This window comes from Calliopsis andreniformis, chromosome 6, assembly GCF_051401765.1.
Source record: "Calliopsis andreniformis isolate RMS-2024a chromosome 6, iyCalAndr_principal, whole genome shotgun sequence".
NCBI classification, from domain to species: domain Eukaryota; kingdom Metazoa; phylum Arthropoda; class Insecta; order Hymenoptera; family Andrenidae; genus Calliopsis; species Calliopsis andreniformis.
In genome coordinates, this window is record NC_135067.1 from 5,015,297 (window position 1) to 5,032,470 (window position 17,174).

General features: G+C 30.8%; 3 protein-coding genes across 5 annotated transcripts; 2 read left to right on the forward strand and 1 right to left on the reverse strand.

Annotated features, from left to right (window-relative positions):
• The first annotated feature begins 20 nt into the window (after nt 1–20).
• Xit (ALG6/ALG8 family glucosyltransferase xit) lies at nt 21–2,224 on the forward strand. 2 transcript variants are annotated; one of them, XM_076381573.1, is made up of 7 exons: nt 21–249; nt 387–659; nt 750–918; nt 987–1,196; nt 1,253–1,492; nt 1,566–1,714; nt 1,793–2,224. In XM_076381573.1, the coding sequence occupies exons 1-7, from the start codon at nt 116–118 to the stop codon at nt 2,193–2,195; spliced, it is 1,578 nt and encodes a 525-aa protein (XP_076237688.1). In that variant the 5' UTR covers nt 21–115; the 3' UTR covers nt 2,196–2,224. The 2 variants fall into 2 exon arrangements, with proteins under 2 accessions (XP_076237688.1, XP_076237689.1); XM_076381574.1 differs by having other exon boundaries at nt 110–249; nt 398–659.
• Nucleotides 2,225–2,874: 650 nt separating this feature from the next.
• Nucleotides 2,875–4,776, forward strand: Nd-39 (NADH:ubiquinone oxidoreductase subunit 39). The gene is made up of 7 exons (XM_076380271.1): nt 2,875–2,943; nt 3,126–3,334; nt 3,436–3,729; nt 3,817–3,983; nt 4,047–4,175; nt 4,243–4,432; nt 4,512–4,776. Exons 1-7 carry the CDS (start codon nt 2,904–2,906, stop codon nt 4,692–4,694), a joined length of 1,212 nt encoding a protein of 403 aa, XP_076236386.1. The 5' UTR covers nt 2,875–2,903; the 3' UTR covers nt 4,695–4,776.
• Nucleotides 4,777–4,841: 65 nt separating this feature from the next.
• LOC143180507 (uncharacterized) lies at nt 4,842–11,332 on the reverse strand. Of its 2 annotated transcripts, XM_076380272.1 has the most exons (5): nt 10,788–11,332; nt 10,506–10,682; nt 10,343–10,437; nt 8,754–8,876; nt 4,842–8,155 (listed from the first exon to the last, which is right to left on the reverse strand). In XM_076380272.1, the coding sequence occupies exons 3-5, from the start codon at nt 10,358–10,360 to the stop codon at nt 7,091–7,093; spliced, it is 1,206 nt and encodes a 401-aa protein (XP_076236387.1). In that variant the 5' UTR covers nt 10,361–10,437; nt 10,506–10,682; nt 10,788–11,332; the 3' UTR covers nt 4,842–7,090. The 2 variants fall into 2 exon arrangements, with proteins under 2 accessions (XP_076236387.1, XP_076236388.1); XM_076380273.1 differs by having other exon boundaries at nt 10,506–11,332.
• Between the last annotated feature and the right edge of the window lie 5,842 nt (nt 11,333–17,174).

Sequence of the window (17,174 nt, forward strand, 5' to 3'; positions counted from 1 at the left end):
TAGAGTATCAGTGTTAAAGTGTCAACAAAGCTGCAAGCCGCATTGGCGAAACAAACTAGATAACCGTTTGTAGTTTTTCGGGCATGTGTAGAATGTGTAAAATATAATTGGAAAAATGAGCATCGTACATAATAAAAATATCTCGAAATCGAAAGAATTGAAGGAAAAAACAAAATGGAACGAAAATAGTATTCTTTTACGCGTATTTATTCTCGTAACGTGCCTTAAAGTACTTTTAATTCCTACATAGTACGTTGCTTTACATATTTAAAAATACTGTTTGTATTTATTTTAAGACTACACGTTATCTTAAATTGGAGGTTATATATATTACAGAAGTTAATAATTATTTTATATATATTTTGTATAACTTTCTTGACTGTTAGTCATTCCACAGATTTTGAAGTTCATCGCAACTGGCTTGCTATAACACATAATTTACCACTTGAAGAATGGTATGTTACTGCTAAATCGCAATGGACTCTAGATTATCCACCACTATTTGCATGGTTCGAGTATTTACTCAGTCATATAGCTGCACTGTTTGATCCCAAGATGCTCAAAGTGGAAAATTTTAATTATGCATCATCAGAGACTGTTTTTTTCCAAAGAGGCACTGTTATAGTTCTAGATTTATTATTTGCTTATGGAGTGAGAGAGTAAGTTATTACAAATTTATTGATACTATGTTTTACACTTAATTATGTCATCTAATACTTATGTATTTTATTTTATTGTTTATATTGCAGAGCTGGAAAAGTATTTTGCACTTCTTTCGACAGTTATGCTATTTTTGTGGTTTTATCGTTGTGCAACATGGGATTATTGGTAGTGGATCATATACATTTCCAATATAATGGATTTTTACTTGGTATTTTGTTATTTGCCATTGCAAACGTCTCTAAAGTAAACAATGAGGTAATGTAGAGAATGTTATGATATAAGTTACCCTATTTTATATTAAAACTAAACAAACTGTTTTTCAGATTTCCATCTTACAAGGAACATTATGGTTTGCTTTATTATTAAACTTGAAGCATATTTATTTGTATGTGGCACCAGTTTTTATAATCTGGTTATTGAAATCATACTGTATGAATAACAACCAGTTTTTTAAGCGTCTAGTTATGCTTAGTAGCATTGTTATATTTACTTTATGTGTATCATTTGGTCCATTTATTTCTCAGTTACCACAGGTAATATAACAACACATTGCACGTAATTTTTCTGTTATTAATTATAATTATTTTAGGTCTTATCACGACTGTTTCCATTTAAAAGAGGTTTAGTACATGCGTATTGGGCTGCAAATGCTTGGGCATTATACATAGGCATGGATAAAGTGGCGTCAATAATTTTAAAACAACTAGGTTGGTTGAAATCTATAAAATCAGCAGTAATGACTGGTGGTCTAGTGCAAGAACAATCATTTGTAATATTACCAACACCCACACCCCATATAACGTTTTTATTAACTCTCCTTTCAATAACTGTAAGTTTTATAAATATTATTCAGTGTTTGATACTGAATACCAGAGATATATTTAACTTTATATACATTGCAGCCTGCATTATACTGCTTATTTATAAAAGAAAATTGTAATCGCAATCCAAGACAGTTTGTACGATGCTTAGTCCTTTGTGCTTTATGTTCATTCATGTTTGGTTGGCATGTACATGAAAAAGCTATATTGACTGCAACTATTCCATTATGGTAAGAAAATTAAACTAAAATAATTAAAGTAGATCACTAAAAAATAGAGTAATCTAGAATTTATTTTATATGTTTCAGTATTTTGGCTGTGAGCAACAAAGATGATGCTAGAATATTTTTAATTCTGAGCAGTACTGGACACACTGCTCTATTACCCTTACTTTATCCAAACAATTTAATTCCATTGAAAATACTGTTACTTCTGACTTATATGGTCGCATCATTTATGGTTCTGTCTCAAAAGTTCAAGCAACGTTTACTTTATTTCCATGAGCAAGCATATGTCGTTTGCCTGCCACTGTTAACACTATATGAAACCATATTCCATAAGTTAATATTCGTTGATAAACTACCATTTTTACCGCTAGCTTTTACGTCGATATATTGCGCTATAGGAGTAACTTATTCATGGATACTTTATTATTATATATTCTTCAAATATTGTAATAATACGGGTAACGAAAGAAAGAAAAAGGAATAATCGAATAAATATTATTTACCTTTATTTCAGATCCTATGTCTTTTTTGAATAATGGTGGAGAAATTCTATTCCTACATGTATTTCCCCATTCAAACTGATCACATGTGGCGCGAAAGTATCTTTCACTATTCCCACTCATGAATACAACATTTTTAGCTACTAATCAGATTAGTTGTACGAAATGATTGGTCTCATGCTCTTGTGACTACACCTAATTGGTTACTGTGTCGATAGTTTCGTAAAATTACGTCAAATTGAAAATAATAATTTTTCAGGGCATTTAAACATTTAAATAATTATCTATAGAAATTCTACGCTAAATTTATAGAAAATATTATTTACATATATTATCATTTCAAGAAATTGTAAATGACCTACATATTGTCCTCTACACATCTCTACTTATCTGAAAATTATTGTTTTCAATTTTACATATTTAAAAAATACATTTAAATATGAAAGATTATTTTTCTTCAAATTGATGAATTTATTTTAAGCAATTGAAAGCTAAAATTTGTATATTTAATTTATATATATTGAACACTAGAGATATTACAAAAATATTCAGATATTTTCCATCAAGTATTTTAAATATTTAAGTGTGTTCATGAAATGTCCTATGCAAGCTTAAGTTTACGAAGGTATAAATGAACTCACCTCTTGTCATCAGTAGATTTGAAGAGTCTGCGTCTGCTAGATGTCGTAGACATGGCGGCTTGGATTCCAAAAACTGCAGTACGAGCAGCGAGTAAGTTTCCTAATCCCACTCGTTCATCATCTTACCTTGATGTGCTATCAACAATGGTAATCCATGAAGGATCTTAACGTGGTTTAATCCTATAACCAAATAGTTGTTCCATAACCATGCAGATGATCCTTGTAATTATATAATGTGATGATAATAATAATGGACTATATTTTATGATACAGAAAATCAAAATGTATGTGCTGCAACGTACGCAATACAGAGCCGCGACTACTCCAATAAACCTATAATTATCAAAAATCCAACCACAGCCAGCTTGAAGAGGGGAACTGGTGGTCGCAGTTCTTTCAATGGGATAGTATGCACAATTTTTGGTGGCAATGGCTTCATAGGACAGTATGTGTGTAACCGTTTTGGGAAGATTGGTACACAGGCAAGTAGCTTACTATATTAAGTACGAACATTAATCCAATTTCATGTGAAATAACTTCTCTAACTTCTGCTAGAGTTACATAAATAACTGTTTTCTTGCAGCTGATTCTTCCACATAGATGCGACCGATACGATGTTTTACCCCTTAAGTTATGTGGAGACCTTGGACAAGTTTTGTTTCATCCTTGGGATTTGAGAGATGAGGAATCCATAATTAAGTGTATCAAATATTCTAATGTTGTCATCAATTTAGTCGGCAAAGACCATACAACTAGGAACTACGATTTTTATCAAGTACATGTGGATGGAGCTAGGAGATTGGCAAAACTTGCTAAGGAGTGCAATGTGGAACGCTTTATTCATGTATCATGTTTGAATGCAGAAGCACATCCTAAAGTAAGTTGTAGATTAGTTAAACTACATTGATATTCAGAATTATAAAGATAATAATTCATATTCTGAACATTCCATTTATTTTTCAAGCCTTTGATGTTGGAGAAGGGTTCTGAAATTCTTAAAACAAAATGGCAAGGAGAATGTGCAGTTAGAGAAGAATTTCCAGAAGCTACTATTGTTAGACCATCAGTTGTATATGGACAGGAGGATCACTTTATTACTCATTACATGAATTCATGGAGACGATCTAACATGTAATGTATTTGATTAAAATTCTTCATAGTTTATTACTTTATTGCTCTATATAATTTTTATAGACTATTACCATTATGGGAAAAAGGAGAAAAAACTGAAAAACAGCCAGTACATGTTTCTGATGTAGCTGCTGGTTTAGTTGCTATTGCAACAAATCCACGTACTGCTGGTAAAACATACCAGTTTGTTGGGTAAGTTAAGCACACTTAGTGATATTTTATAAACTGTCAGATAACAAAATGGTTTTGTTTATTCCAGACCAAAGCGATACAAGTTAAGTGAATTGGTCAAATGGTTCTATAATCTTGCAAGTCATGGAATAAAGGATGCGACTTACCCGATATCACATATAAAATATGATCCGCTATTTCAACTGAAAGTCTCTTTCAATGAGATGATTTATTCAGCATTTCCTGCTGTTAGTTTAACGTGGGAGATTTTAGAAAAAGTAAGAGCACTGTTAACATTTATTGATTGATGTTACTTTTGTTTATCAATTTGAAAAATAAATATTTACATTTTTATAGCAACATGTTAGCGACAAAGTACTACCAAGTTTACCAACCTTGGAGGATTTAGGTATAACACCAATTGAAATGGAAATACAAATACCTTGGGAGATCAGACCATACAAATTCCAGAACCTTTACATGGAAATGCTGGGAGAAGTGGCAGCACCACCACCACCAAAGACAGTTCCATTGAAGTAAAGTTTTATATAATTAATTAAGATTTAGTGTAAAAACAGAAAGTGCTCTAACTGCAATAAAGAGTACGTTGTTCCAAGCTTTAGTAATTCTCATCTACATAATCTTTATTTAAATACTCAGTCAGTTTTGTTAGAGGATGCTCATAAATCATTTTTTTTATTGTTTATTAAATGACAGATTGTTCTAGCTACAATAAAAGGTTACAGTGTCTAATTATTGTTTTCGTTATACATTGTATGGTAGATGTTGGTAAAAAATATAAGCTAGTTTGGTCCTCGGTTACTATGCTGACCGAAGGCCACGCAGATTTTACAGTACAAGTGGCAAGGGAAACATTGTCTCCCTTTTGCTTTTTTCTCATAATTCAAAGCACAGTACCGCCTTCCGATTCTCAGTCGAATCATACATCTAGTTCTGTATTTGTAAATAATTGGAAGCTTCAGAGCATAAATTTCAAAAATTCTTACATATAATTTTAAAACTTTTTCGTGACATACATTGAAGAATTGATATGTAATATTAAAAAAGTAGGCCAAGAAATGAACCTTTATAGAAACAGAAACCGTCAAGGAAGATGAATTTGTGAAAGCTACTGCTCGTTATTCATTAAGGAAATTTTATAAACTTGTTAGATTTAAATATCCATAAACCTAACAAATATGACTTCGTGAGAGTGATTTTTATACAAGTAAGACTATGCTATATGTTCTATACAAAGTGTTTGATAATAGGTATCATAAATTTTAAAAGGTTATTCTATATTCTAAAATAAACCAAAATCAACGATAATGAAATTGCTTCGAGCTTCGTTTTTAAAATATTAATTATTGAAGAAACTCCTAAATTGGGCAAAAATCCGGATATTAAAGCGGGCTTTTCTATAAGTGGATTATTTTTAGGAAGTAAGTTTCATTTTAGACGTTTCTCCAATGACTACTATCTTAAAAACGATCTTCAAATGCAATTTCGTTATTGTTGGTTTTCTTAATTTAAAATGTAGGATTACCCTTTACAATTTCTATCTCCTGTCTAGCACTCTGTATTGAACAATTATATAACTAATCAACACTTAAAAAACTAAATTATTTCTAATTTACTTAAAAATATTTAATAGAGTCGTTGAATTAAAAAGTTCTGTATATTAAGTATTTTAAAGTTTAGAAAAAATATTATAGTCACTTTTTAATTATATTTGTTAATTTGATGATTTAAAAAAGCATGAGTATTTAAATAAAAGTATTAGGAATTTTAACATAATCAATCAATCAATCACTATTATTTTAGTATAAGAGTTAACTTCTCTTAAGATCAAGCATAAAATCATCACTAGTTCAAATCGCGCGTATGTTGTTCCTTTGATGAAGGATTCTTATACAAATTGAACTTTATTATACCTTAATTTCTATATACTTTCATTATCGTTGACGAGAATTTTGTTGAATCTCGTTATTAACCTTTTGCTTCATTCATTTAAATAAACACGAAAAAACTATTGTACTCAATATTAATTGTATATATATTAAGATCATTTACAAACTAAAGTTATTAAATGAATAAATAATGCATAGAAATATATGAACGATGCAAAAGGTTAACGATGATATGAAGTAGCAAATGTGAACAGGTCACTCGTTTGCAATCACCCCTAATTTACAGAATAAATTTGAAATGGTTGCAGGTTTACTGACCCAATTATACGGGTCAGTTTAAAGCTCGTAGTCGCATGCTTAAGATTGTGCGAGTTATAATAATTGAATATAGTAAATATCAGAATTTTTAATAATTGTTTCATAAAGCAGTGCTGCAGTAATAGTCAGCCACGTGAAATTTATTATCTCTCTTAAATTTAAGCTTGGCTGTATTTTCTTTTGCATTAGTTTAACAATCTATTTTACTTATTGCCGCTTATTATAATAAAAGAAATGTTATTGATTATATTTTATTGGCTACAACACTGTGGATGACTATTCACGCAGTTATTATCTTTTTTATTTAACTAAAATAACATTCAAAATTAAGTTAGCGCACTATTTCATTTATACAAAACATTTAAATGAGAGATAAGAATTAAGATATAAAAATCTTCACTATACTTTTAAAAAATTATTTAAGTAGTAACAATTTAAATCATATTTCAGCGGAAGTCCTTTCACCTATGTTATTGGATTCATTGATGCCAGTTAAAACACTATACTTATATTAAATATATCATCAATATCAACAATTGATTATTTTTCCCATTTAATAATCTATAAAGGATACTAATCTAAGTAATTGAAATATCTACAATAAGAACAAGCAACCAATTATGAATCAATTATGAAAAGTAATTCAAGCACTTTTTAAAAATTCAAAACTATAATGATATAATAGGAGTTTTTGTAATAAATCTAGACTTACTGAAAGAAATTCATAAAAAATAGAAGAAAGAGAAACAGAGTCGTCGGCAGTGTAAAGATTCCAACGACACCAGAGCCCAAATTGTCCTGTACAACATTATCGTGACACCTAGCAATTAGATCGAAATCTACAAGGTTCATGGGTTTCCCATTGTACTCTATAGGCGAAATACAGTAATTGTTTTCCTGAAACTCGTTGACACTGCCATTTACGAAGTCGCTCTCCAGCACATTGTGAGCCTGACAATCACATGGAAAGTGATTGTCGATAGCACTGATAGAAATAACTTCAAGATTGATATCTTTAGCATGGCGAGGTGCCTCTAACACATGGTTCCCGTGAAATCTCAACATCTCAATGTGGTTTTCGTACCTCAGATACAGCCTTTCGATAAGATCGATCTTGTTATTCAATATATTTAATCGATCCACGTGAGTAAGCCCAGTGAAAGCATCCTTCTCGATGATGCCCAGGTCGCTTTCCTGAATGTTCAATGAGTGTACATAAGACAAACCGCGGAATGTGTCGGCTTGGAGGGAAGACAGGTCCATGTAGGTCAGTTTAAGGAGGCCAACGTGCTGAAGACCATCGAATGCTTTTGGTTCGATGGTCCTGATCCCTGATGGGAAAATCAGGCGAATTACGTTCGTTAAGCCTGAGAATGCATTGCTTTGGATTCTGAGCAGTGGATTGTTGCTCAGTAAAATCACTCGTATATTCGACGTCCCAGCGAAAGAGTAGCCTTCAATGTACCGTATTTTGTTGTTCGCCAGCAGTAATACTGATACGTTTTGTAGAGCGGCGAACGAGAATTTTTCGATGTGTGGAAGGGGTGTGTGTTGAATGGAGAGTTCACGTAATCGACTTAGGCCACGAAACGCGAAAGGACGTATTGTCGAGATATTGTTACCATCCATCGTCAGTTTCCTTAAGACTCTTAGACCACTGAACGCATCGGTTTTTATTATTGGGAAGTTGTTCTTCGTCAAAGAGAGCTCCTCTACTGTCTGTGGGAGCTTCTGGGTGGGAATGTCTTTTAGCCCACCTGTATTGCACAGAACCTGCACATATAATTCATTATGTTACTGGTCCTTGTTATTGGAAATATGGATAATATTTCAACTGTCGTTTTGTGGCACAACCATATTGACATAGCATGTACTAATTATAGGATACATGATAATATGGCTTATATATTAGGTACTTGAACTTTCTCTAAAAAGTATACAATATTTGAGAATAAACCAGATGTACATAGGGAATAAATTTTAAATTATAAATATTCAATCGATTCTGTAAGATTCCTAAATTCACTTAATCCTCTGAATCTTATTGCATAAATATTTTTGTGGTATTAAAATTCCTCCAAGGCGTGGAATGCTTCAATATGCATGTACTACAAAGTAGTCCTCAGTTTAAATTTAATTAATCAAAGACCAATCTCTCAACCTTACTCTTCATTAATTGCTGATCAATCCAAGATCGAATTTTGGCACTATGCCTGCGACGATAATGACTTGTCGATAGTTCTAGGTGCTCTAATGAAATTGTCTTTTTATCAGATATAAGTGTTCTTTTCCTCTCTTTTTAACCCTTAGACGGTCGTATTTGGATGTGTGTCGACCTAGCTATAAGCTAATAATAATTAGTAATAATTACCTGTTTCGGCGAAAGGCAAATGCATTCTGTAGGACAATCCCAATTTTTCGCAGTGGTAGTTTCTTGTTGTAATGTAAATTTCGGACTTAGCGTCGCTGTCCACAGCAAGTAATAAATGCAGATCTACAACGATAAAAATAAAAAGTTTTTCAATAGTGAAATCAAATATCAATAATCTATTTAAAGGTCAGTTCAATTATACGAATTTCAATAAATGTTCGATTTTCATTTTATATCTGTTTATGTCACCACAGTCCATTTTAACTGAGATGTACAGATTTGATTTTTAATTTAATTGTAAAGAAATGTATATCTATTAACGTTTGATATTATTCGACTACGCTTTGAACCAAAATAAGAAGTAAAGTATAATTTCGCGCAATGAATTTTAATGCATTATTTTGTAATTTGGGCGATTGTTTGAGTGTTTATTACGAGGGGTAACCAAAAAAATCTGACTGTTTTCACTACTGAATTTTAAATATTTAGAATTATAATAATTATAGAAAAGTGTATTTGTTTAGTGTATATGTATAGTAATTGTCTGGTAATATGATTGAAAGAAAGGTTGAGTACTTGTACAAATGAAACGTATAAAACATGAAAATACTTTATGCATAACATTATTATTAATTTACGAATAGATTTGAAATAAATTAACATATTCTCTGCTGTTTGAATTGTGGACAAACTATAATATTTTTCAAATATGAAGCTTTCATCGAAAAATACTCTACAATCTAAATCCTAAAAATTTTAGGTTTAATTTTCTAATATGTTAAATGAAAGACTACTGAAAATGATACTTCGTTTGAAAATAAACAAGTTGTATTCTTTTTTGTAATAACCAGATCTAAACAATTCTATTATCAATAACCGACTATTATCGCATAAGTATTCGTCTTCTCTCATAGTACTCCTCAGATTTCCATATCTAAATGACTAATGCTACAGATGGATTCGTAAATAACGAATTTTTCATCAAATCAAATCGTTATTCATCGTTCACGAACAAATTTTACAAATTTATTATTCAAAGTAAAATTGACTCAACTCTACATATCATTACTTTCGACATCCATCACCTGCAACGTATTTTTTTCGAAACTCAAATTATAACTAGACTGCAGATTTGTATACATTTATGAAAAATTACAATGTACAAAAAAAGGTACAGAATGCGTATAAAATTAAAAAATATAGAAAATATAAAAAATAGAGTTCAAAATATAGTATTTGAAAGATGAAACAAACTTTTATTTAGGTTCCATTTCTTTAACCATGTTTATAAAGATACGAAATTGCATAAAAATCCGCAGTTTAATTATACCATAAAATTTCTACAAGATGAACCCGTTTAGAAATCAATCTAAGAATTTCTGAGCCTCCAAACGGGGTCCAGGATCTCCAAAGCCTATCGTTCGTTTAAAAAATTTAAATTTCCCGGACGTCGTTGGGTAGCAGAAAGCCTGACGGATCACGAGAGCGCCTGGAAGAAGAGAAGCGGCAAAAGCGGGTTCGAGGCATGCAAATTCCAACAAAAATCTAACGACAACGCATACACGCGCGAGAAACGATCTGATTTGTACCTGCGCTCTGCAATACATCAATTCCAGTGTTTTTAGGGCGCATGCCTCAGCATCCAGGAAAACGTTGCGAGCGGCTGCCAATGTTCCAGCGTGTCCTGAAAAGCAATGGTATATAGGGACGGTTTGTCTATCGCTAAATCTTCAGCAAAAGTTGACAACTCACCGGAAGACGACGGGACGAGACGTCACGAAAGCCTCGAACGGACGTGCACCTCGACTTCCTGGGAACAGAACGCGAAACGTGCCAGAGGAATTTCGCTATCCACCGCATTCACCGGCTGGGCTCCGGGGCTTTATTTCTCCTTAGCCACCCGTTCACCCCCACTTTCCATCGAGCGATCTGCGCAAGCCCATAATTATTCTGTCGGTGCGCGTAGCTTGGAATGAGACTTATTAGAGGGATGGAAGCTATAGAGTATAGAATGACCAGAGCGGGCGTACTGACCTGGGTTAATGCGACGCGTCTCGCCGGATTTGTGGTCGACTCCTGGTCGCCTTTGTTACCTATCGATGTCTTTACATGATACCGTTTGCGCCCCTCTTTTATGGCTTTTTCTTTTCTTTTTTTGTGTTCCTCTCTTGTAACTTTTTTTTGTTTAATTCTGGGAAATTGGTCAAAGTTGACTTTCTGATGTACGCTAACGGTACCTAATACGGCTTAGCAAAAGTTAAGTCATTGTTAATTTTTTTTTTTTTTTTTTTTTTTTTTATATATATATATAAACAAAAAGAATTATTATTTGCATTTCATGTAGGATAGGTTAATACTATTGAAATCTACAGACTTTTAATTGGAATTCAAAAATTTGTATATCTGATTAGATTCACTGAAATATTTCTCCTTCACTAATTGTTCATCCTATGACATTGCAATTACAATATCCCTTTTGTTATATCAATATGTTATACAATATGTCTAATTTAGTTTATGAGCAATAAATTTGAATGCTTACTTCGCAAGATATTATGAGTGGTTATATGAGGAACATGAATCATATTAGGTACATACTCTTTTATCCTATGCCCTATAAGAAGTAGAGAGAAATTTGTTTTTAAACTAAAGTGAAGAATGAGAAAAACAGAGAATTTAAATTTTTTTAATAGTTTAATTTATGTAGCAGTAAAAAATAGGATTCAATGAATTTAAGTGTATCGTTCATAAACAAATTTATGATTTTATCGGATATTGCGAAACGAATGATCAATAAAATAATAATTGCTTTAAAGTATTTCTTTTTTTTTATAGTTTTGCCACTGCAGAATATTGAACAAAATAAGAAATTTCCACTTTTATTATTATTAAATAGAAGAAAATATACGTATTTTGTTAATAGTCAGATACTTTGTTTTAACTTACTTCTTATGCATGAGACAACGTCTCATCGTGAAATCGTTGAGTCAGAATTGTGAAATACTATTATGACTTACAATCATAAAGTCTTGGTCTTTCGTTTTAGCTATTATTTTGTACATAATTTATTCAAAAGTTCGAATCCACTTTTTTCTGTTCGTAATAAAATTTAATGATATTCTTTGCTTTGTTTTTGTATAGTGGATACTCTCGTTTTTATTCAATTTTTAACGTTATGTTATAGAGATATTTTAAACTTTATGATCTTTAGAATTGAATAATTCTGTAGTCCCAATTTTCACGAACAAATATGTTATAAAATAGAAAATTACGAAAGATACATATTCCTCGTCTTTCTCTTACCTTTCTACTGTAGGTGGGAATTAAAATCGTATAGGTCAGTAGAACTGATTACAGTTTAAAAGTTGAGACGATTAATGTACATTTGAGATTAATATTCAAGGATACTTTATTAAATTTTGTTATTCCAAGAGTGATCATGGTTTCTTTTGTTATATAGAACTGTTTCGATGTTATGAATGCTCTTGAAGGAATTACTAAAATTATTAAAAGAGAATTATTTAAAACTCTTTTTAATATTAAAAATAAAGAAAAACCCAATTAAAATAAAATAAAAAATCTTCCAATATAACGATTAAGAAAAATTTAGAACTTATAATAGCTTAATGAAGTTTCATGTTTCAATATCCTAAAACGGTAGTCGTATAAAATATTTCTTAACAAATTCTTACATTCGCAAACATGAAAGCTGTTTTTATAAAACAAGTGAACCATTACTAATTCATCAAATTAAATTGTCCCTTCGCCTGTTCGGATCAAATTATAATGTAAAATTAGTTCTTTGCGTCCTTTTTACTGTGTACTCACGGCTGTCTGTTCCCGTGGCCTAATTGAAATTCTTCCCCACGGCGATATTGCTGCACTGACTCTGACATCGTGACGACTACACGAAAAAAAAGAATCGCTTAAAACACAAACGAGAAGTCCTATAAGTTCAACGAACAGCTATCGGCTATAATTCTGCAACGATGTATGACGAAAACATGTATTCAATTTTGAAATACTATTTTCAAGAAAAATATTTGAAGGAAATTTAGCCCATTAAGACCCAAAGTTGCGTAAACGCAACATTTCATTCGCTATTTTCTTTCTTTTTTTATGAATTTAGATTATTGAATTCTGTTTCTTCGTGTCATTGTTATGGAAGGGAATCCCAAAGACAAATTTAATATTTTTTCGTCATTATTTCTCCTTTCTAATTTAGATTCTACAACACGTTTTGAAAATTGAAAAAAATTAAAGTATTTACAACATTACAACATCAATTTTCTAAAAGTCAAAGACTTTTTTTCTAGATCTTCTTTTACTGGGCGTCTAATAATGGCTATTATTATAAAATGTTTTTTTGTCTTGGTAAAATAATGTATAAGATACACAATCTAGGATGCATAATTTTTCAATAATGATGCATTTATGAAACTCTGGACCGTAACAGATTAAGCCCTTAAACTATTTCACAATTTTTAAAAACTTATTGCATAATTGAGAATTCTTCATATTGGATGAAAGAAATTAATAAATTCGTCAATACTATCGTCAGCTTAACTTCAATCTCGTAATTAAGATATCGATCCAATACGAGGAGTACCACTTTACGGTAATTGCAACGTACGACTGCACGAGTGAAGAATACTCAATACGTATCATTATGTTCAAGTGCAACTAATGTGAATTTAAGGCACGTTCAGATTACTCAACTTACTTGAATTTGACTACTGTAGATATTGACATAAGTTTAGTTTACACGGTAAAGGAATACTTAGATTGTGTGTAAAATTTGAAAAAGGTTCATCAATTTATTTTGGATCAATTTGGAAAAAAGCGCTACATTCAAAACTTTATAACTTCGCAAATTTTTTGAATCTTTTCACGGGATTTGTTTTAAAATATTCTGAAAATATTAGTCCATGCAAATATGTAAGAAAAGAAAGAATTGTTTTTTGGAACTTTAAACGGTTTTTAGGATCGGTTTAAAATTTTGTAAGGCGCGGGCCTGGGCACGATTAAATTGCTAAAATGTTCCTTACCTTTTGAAAGGATTTTATAAAGTATAACTATTCTCAATCCTTGGACCAAAGTTAACTCCAAACCTTCAAAATAAATTTAAAAACATCATTTCATGTATCTTGCTAGTTTGACGTTAAAAGGCTATATCTGTCTAGAAGAAATAAAAAAAATAACTGTAACTTTTGAAGAAAAACAGTAATAAATTGAAAATAATTTTTTTCTTAAGTATTTGCAAAATTACTATATGAAAAAGTGAGATTCCTTAAAGGGTGAGGCCTAGGGTTATAGCCCCCTCCCCCAAATTCCTGTCTACAATTATTCCCTTCATCTAGCACTAATAGTATTATTTTTGAAAATAAAATAAAAAAGAAATCGTTTTTTTAATTCTCCGAGTGAGAATACCGCCTTAAAAAATTAATAGAGAATTTTTAACGATTCATCATCACCGGTTTATTTCAGAAACTTTATCAACTTACATGTAGAGACGTACAGGGTATCGCAAAAATCGCAGACAAATTTATCGGGATAATATATTTCGTAACAAACTTGTACAATTACAATAACGTCCATCCCACATAGTGGAAATGGGGGAATAATATACCCGTAAATTTGATGATGGTAAGTGTGAAACATAGAAACTTACGGTTAATTAAAAGTGCGATTTTCTGTGTGTATGTATACATGTATATATATTGTGTGCACATGTATATACGTGCGAATTTTCAACGTAGTAAAAATCAGTCTTAAGAAATAATACGACGCTAAATTTACAATACGATAAAAGGCAACTTTTTGTTTTCCTTCGCTCATGATTATATTTACAGTTCTAATTAATTACCTAATATATTTAAAATTCTATTTTTCCCATAAGGCATCGAAGATTGCGTCCACGCAGTAATTAAAATCGAAATTAAGATTTAGTATACGAATTACATATATCGAACCCTTGCTTCTCAGAACCGGACATCGTTTTCTTCTCGCCAAAGTCGTCCAAAATAGATTCTTTGCAACACTCATTTTCACTTTTGATATGAACTTTTCTGTTTTTATGCCGACAGTGATTTTTAAAAACAGATAGAATGAACCTCGCGTTAGAATATAAAGGACATCTTCGAGCGCGGATTTCAAATGCTGATATGTTATCAAGCACGTTTTTGAAATACGTAGTTCTATATTGTATTGATTTTTTCATTTTTCTTAAAATTAGAACTATAATTTTTCTATTTGTTTTGAACACAGAGTTTTAATGTGGTTTTACAATATCAACAAGCACATATTCAGACTTTTAGTTATTATGCAATAAATATGTAAATATTCTTTTAATTGAACTATTATGTTTTTTAGACACATGTAACTTTTAACTATTCCTTTGTTCTATTTAAACTTGCAATTTACAGTATTCTTCTAACTTTTCTTTGACTACTACTATGTATATTTTACTATTTCTTTGTTTATTGCTATATGGTGCTACATCCACACCATTTATAGTCAGTCGTTTTTGTGGACATATTCTTCTATTTTACGTTTGCATTTCAATTAATGCACAGGTACAAGGTTAAACGTTCTATTATAATACTACAAGAATTTGAACTTCATGTAAGTCTCAAAAAATAATTGTTCTTGTAATTAAATATGTGTTGATACAATTTGCTCAAAGGTATTCTATAATCTTCTACTCTGATTTGGACTATTAAATAGAATGAATTGAATATAGTAGAAGAAGACTATGTGAAGTTCAAAGTCATTGTCTCATACTATTTATCACTATTTAAAAATGATTTAAAACACTTCTATGGAATGCCCTATATATTAAGATAAAATAGTTTCAAGGCAGCTTTGGTTTGTACTTATGAAAGAGTATCCTGTTACTAATACAGTGAAATTTGTCTGGAGCATGAATAAAAATAAAAACAGTGGACAGTCTTTTCAAGGAAATATTTCAATCCCAAAATGCAAACAAATTTCACTATACGTATAAAGGTTTGGCATCAGAAAACCCTTAAACTGATAACTATTTGTACTTTTTACAAAATCTGAGATCTATAGTAAATATGGCATTAGTTTAAAAATCTCGACAGAATACAGTATCTTTACTGTGTTAACAGTTCATCATAAAAATAAGCACAGTTCTTGTTACCGCGTCGAGAGGATCCTTGTTTATATAAAAATATCTGAGATCCATGTAACTTTGCACTGAACATGTTGAACATTGTATTGTGACAATGATTATGAAAAACATTGAACTGTTTAAACTAGTCGTATATTCATCCAAATAAATGGCTTATAAAGTGATGACTTTTGACTAAATAAAACTATATCAAGCGCATTCAATTTGGATAAATGCACGATCATTTCTACTCCGAAGCTTGTAATTCATCAAATAGAAAAAAAAATAAATCGATCCAACGGCTGTTGCTTTTAAAGGCAGACAACGTGAAATTAGGATACCGCGATTTATAAAAAAGTTAGAGAATGTATATAATTCGAATATTAAATTCTCATTTCTGTCATACTTCTATAAATCATTGTATCCAACCGTTGAACGGTGATCTCAATACGTTTAAAAGAACGGCAACTCTTGCATCTTATAACTATCGTAATTAAAAATTTATATTTGCTCATAATATATATTTTTTTATAACTTATATAATATATATGTGTGTATGTGTGTATATATATAGTATATATAATATATATATATATACTTTTCTCTCATGTATACATATATCAGTGTTTGTAAAATAAAAAACATGGTTCTATCTAGCTGGTAACATAGGTTCGGCTCATCAGTCTTAATGTTAACATGAACAAATATGTTCGTTGTACAATGAGGTAGTTTGTTCTATGTTTCTATTGTATGTATATGTATAATATTGAGCAATATTGCAGCTGTATCCCAGGGCCATGATCAGTAACGATAATGTAATCTTACAATTACCAACAAATTAACAGTAATATCTCAGTCATTAACGAAATCTTTCAAAGTGTACAACTCCTTCCCTTTTTTTTCTTGTTCCCATTTCTAAGATCATATATCTCTCATATATAATCATGTCTTACCAACAGCATTTAATGCTAAAGACAAAGATATTTTTCTTAAAAGAAAAAGAAAAACAAATATTGTTAAAATAATATACAATCTCTCTCCCTCTTATACGATTTAATCTAATAGAGATTAGAACTCTAATAGTACTACTATGTTGATTGCAAAAAGAAAGTGAACATATTAAATCACAATAGTAAATAATAAAAAGAAATCTATATGTACTCACTAATCTGAAAATGTTTAAAGCTTAATGTGGTTCAAATATTTTAAGTATTTACAAAATATCAGGTAATAAGAAACATAATCTTCATAAAATGTACAATCGAAAATATTTTCACCCATTTAAA

Bases quoted from the DNA above. Each gene is read 5' to 3' on its own strand.
- Xit (XM_076381573.1), top strand. From the start codon at position 116: ATGAGCATCGTACATAATAAAAATATCTCGAAATCGAAAGAATTGAAG. The intron at 660-749 runs GTAAGTTATTAC...TTTATATTGCAG, and splicing joins TTTGCTTATGGAGTGAGAGA to AGCTGGAAAAGTATTTTGCA. The intron at 1,493-1,565 runs GTAAGTTTTATA...TATACATTGCAG, and splicing joins TAACTCTCCTTTCAATAACT to CCTGCATTATACTGCTTATT.
- Nd-39 (XM_076380271.1), top strand. From the start codon at position 2,904: ATGGCGGCTTGGATTCCAAAAACTGCAGTACGAGCAGCGA. The intron at 3,730-3,816 runs GTAAGTTGTAGA...TTATTTTTCAAG, and splicing joins ATGCAGAAGCACATCCTAAA to CCTTTGATGTTGGAGAAGGG. The intron at 4,176-4,242 runs GTAAGTTAAGCA...TGTTTATTCCAG, and splicing joins AAAACATACCAGTTTGTTGG to ACCAAAGCGATACAAGTTAA.
- LOC143180507 (XM_076380272.1), bottom strand. The intron at 8,156-8,753 runs GTAATTATTACT...TTATATGTGCAG, and splicing joins TTTGCCTTTCGCCGAAACAG to GTTCTGTGCAATACAGGTGG.